The 3512-nt window shown below is 41.4% G+C and overlaps 1 protein-coding gene across 1 annotated transcript in view; it reads right to left on the reverse strand.

The window, feature by feature from the left end:
• nfasca (neurofascin homolog (chicken) a) overlaps window positions 1-3506 on the reverse strand; it is a 152688-nt gene extending 149182 nt beyond the window's left edge. Inside the window, exons 1-2 of the mRNA XM_020617875.1 lie at window positions 3402-3506; window positions 2835-2873 (exon numbers count right to left, since the gene is read on the reverse strand). Coding sequence (XP_020473531.1) covers window positions 2835-2873; window position 3402 — 40 coding nt within the window. The 5' untranslated portion in view covers window positions 3403-3506. The remainder of the gene's footprint in view (window positions 1-2834; window positions 2874-3401) is intronic.
• Window positions 3507-3512: the final 6 nt, after the last annotated feature.

Consider the following 3512-nt stretch of genomic DNA (forward strand, 5'->3'; position numbering starts at 1 on the left):
TCTTGATAAAATGATATAGTGCTATGTTATGTATTTGCAAAACTTTTCAAATAATTGTTTAATCTGTTTGACCTTTGTAAAGATTTGACCTGTGGACATGGAATGCTGTGAGTAGGTGCAGAGAGACTCAGAACAACAGGAAGTCGTGCAGATACATACTGAGATGACTAAACTGTCTGCACAAGAATAGTGTGTGGGTGTAAGGTCTGATTGTCTTGGCTTCAGATTATCAACATTTATCAACATATGAAATTCTAGGATTGACATATAATTTGCATTTGCAAATGTATTTACATGTTTATTTTAGTATCATATGCATTATAATAGTATCATATGCCTTATAATCTACTTTTGTTTTAACCAGTTCACTTGTCTTTAAGAATATAGGAGACATGTGTAAGGCTGTAAGAGTAGACAGGAAACCACATACAGGAAGTAGACCACGGTTGCAAAGCAACGCTCAAAGTGCTTCCTCTAAAACTGTCTATTGAAAGGTCAGGATATGTTGTACTGAGAATGTCACAGATCAAAATCTGCCTGGCGACAGGATCACCAAATGAGGGGTCAGAACAAAGTCAAGAAACCAACCAAGGAACGAGGATGAAGGACAACGCGGATGACGTCAGATCATTTGCATGACTCTTATTATAAATTCTCTATGCAGAGGAAACTCGTGGTTCCGGCTTCCTGCAGCAGCTATGCACTATACTTCTGTGTGATAGGGCTTCAGAAAGAGAGGGAATCCAGAGCTCTGTATTGCTTTTCTTGAATATTTTTTCTTAAATATTGATTGTAATAAATATCTCAAAGGACAGATTTGTCTTTGAGCATTCTTCATAAAAGGACACGCAGGAATGGTTTAGTCCAACAGTTTTAAATGTTTAAATGATTTCCAGTTGTGTATCAAGCTCACGTTGTTTTCTGGGCACCCCCTAGACAGCCAGTGGTTGAATGATGACATGTGGCTAAACATGTCGTCACTGGTCAGATTGGGCAGGGGTCCAGAGAAAACTATGAAGTCCGAAGTTACACTACGACTCAATATTAATTTTAGTGACCTCCAACTGGCGAAATTGGGAGTCATTAGCACTGACATGAATAACAACTTTACTGTATTTACACTTGTCCTTAGTTAGCAGCTTCAAATAGGATCCGATGTCACCTGCTCTGGCCCCAGGAATACATCTGACTATGGCTGCTGGTGTCTCTAGCTTCACGTTTCTGACTATGAAGTTGCCAATTACCAGAGTTGTCTTCTCAGCAGGTGTGTCACTGAGTGAGGAAAATCGATTTGAAATGTGAACAGGCAGGTGATGCACTGTGTGCATTCATTTCCAGCTACGACTCTTGTGAACTGTCACTCAGCCACTCGGCTGAGCTCCCAGCTGCTCGGGAAGCTCTGGGGGGTGGCTATCTTGGGTTAAGCAACATCTAGGAGGCTCCACACCTGCTACATGGGCCTGGCTAGCTGGCCTGTTTTCCATGGTGCGGAACTGCACACCAAGAATCCTACTGTCACGTAAGCAAACAACCAATACTCAGCAGATGGCCCAACACTTGTACTGTGTACATTTGCACAGCCTGATGTTCATCTCTGAAACTGACTGTCTTCAGTTCGGTTTTATATGCAGTCTGTTGCTAGTCTAAACTGTTATGTTCAGCACAGAACAAGGTTATACCAGGTGACAGGAGCATCCTGTCTCAAAGTGATGCTGAAAAATTGGTCCATGCATTTGTTACTTCCAGGCTGGACTACTGTAACTCTTTACTATCAGGATGTCCCAATAATTCCCTAAAAAGCCTCCAGTTAATCCAAAATGCTGCAGCCAGAGTACTGACAGGAACTAGCAAGAGAGATCATATCTCTCCCATATTAGCTTCTCTCCACTGGCTCCCTGTAAAATCCAGAATAGAATTTGGGAGGCAGAGCCTTTAGCTATCAAGCTCCTCTCCTATGGAACCAACTCCCAGTCTCAGTTCGGGAGGCGGACACCCTCTCTACCTTTAAGAGTAGACTTAAGACTTTCCTTTTTGATAAAGCTTATAGTTGGGGCTGGATCAGGTTACCCTGATCCTTCCCTTAGTTATGCTGCTATAGGCCTAGGCTGCTGGGGGGCCCCATGATGCTTTGAGTTTCGACCTGATCAGTGTTTGATTGTTTGTTGTGTCTTGTTGCTTTTCTTCTTTTGTCTCTCCTCTATCCACTCACCCCAACCGGTTGAGGCAGAAGGCCGCCCACCAAGAGCCGGGGTCTGTCTGAGGTTTCTTCCATTAAAGGGAGTTTTTCCTCCCCACTGTCGCCAAGTGCTTGCTCAAGGGGGATTTGTTGGGTTTTCCCTATGTAATAATAGTGATAACAGTAAGGTCTAGATCTTACTTTGTAAAGTGTCCTGAGATGACTTTTGTTGTGATTTGGCGCTATACAAATACAATTTGATTTGATTAATACATGCACTGCACATAAGGTCAACAGCTCATAAATAAATAATAATACTACAGAGGACATACTGAATACATGTTGATTTTCTGATTTTATTTTCTCTCCAATTTTAAACTATTGAATATTGGCAGCTTCAATTCAAAAAAATATGTTCAAAATGCTATGCCTTAAAAGAAACACAACTCATTCTCACTTTTCCACATGAAAGCACATAGTAAATTCCATGTCTGCAGAAATCAGTTAGGAGGTTAGATTAGAGTCTTAGTTCAGACTGAGGTCAGTGGATGGCTTGAGTTTCACTGAGCCAGCAGGTTAGCGTGCTAGCCATGTTACTGTGGTACAAAACTAAGGAGGTGGACAGCCTGCGGCACTGTCCTGACAGAAAGTAACTCACCACCAGTGGCATTGTAAGATGTCTCATTATACGGCTCCACTGAAAACACAGGCACACATAGTGGATCATCAGTCCACACATACACCCACAAACACACACGCTGGTGGAACATACATAAGCCAAGCTGAAAGACCATATTTCACATTATATTAAGAAAAACCAATATTTCATTTAATCTCTTTTCTGCATAAACCTGAGGAAAAATCACACATTTCATGCACTGCATGTCATCATGACATCACCTCTAGATGGAGATATATCATATTCTACATGAGTTAGTGATCAAAACATGCACATCAAACATGAAGAGAGCAATGCACCACAGAGATCATTCACTATTGCTGTTGAGTGTTTGAGGGTGTAATTATGCCGATTTCTTGGGTTTTTCCTCTATAATAATATTAAAAACAGTAAGGTCTAGGCTTTACTTTGTAAAATGTCCTGAGACAACGTTTGTTGTGATTTGGTGCTATATAAATAAAATTGAATTGAATTGAATAACTCATAAATCATTAGGGGACGTGCTGGTCTTGTGTATGTGTGTGCTGCATTGTGTTGTATACTCACTGGTCTGAACTTTCTGAACTTTGAGTATGAAGGGGTTCCTCTGCTGGATGGTGTGTGTGAAGCGAGCATAGCAGCTGTAGTCTGAGTGAGCATCTTGGGCCAGAACATTGG

This window comes from Monopterus albus, unplaced genomic scaffold (genome assembly GCF_001952655.1).
Source record: "Monopterus albus unplaced genomic scaffold, M_albus_1.0 scaffold196.1, whole genome shotgun sequence".
NCBI classification, from domain to species: Eukaryota; Metazoa; Chordata; class Actinopteri; order Synbranchiformes; family Synbranchidae; genus Monopterus; species Monopterus albus.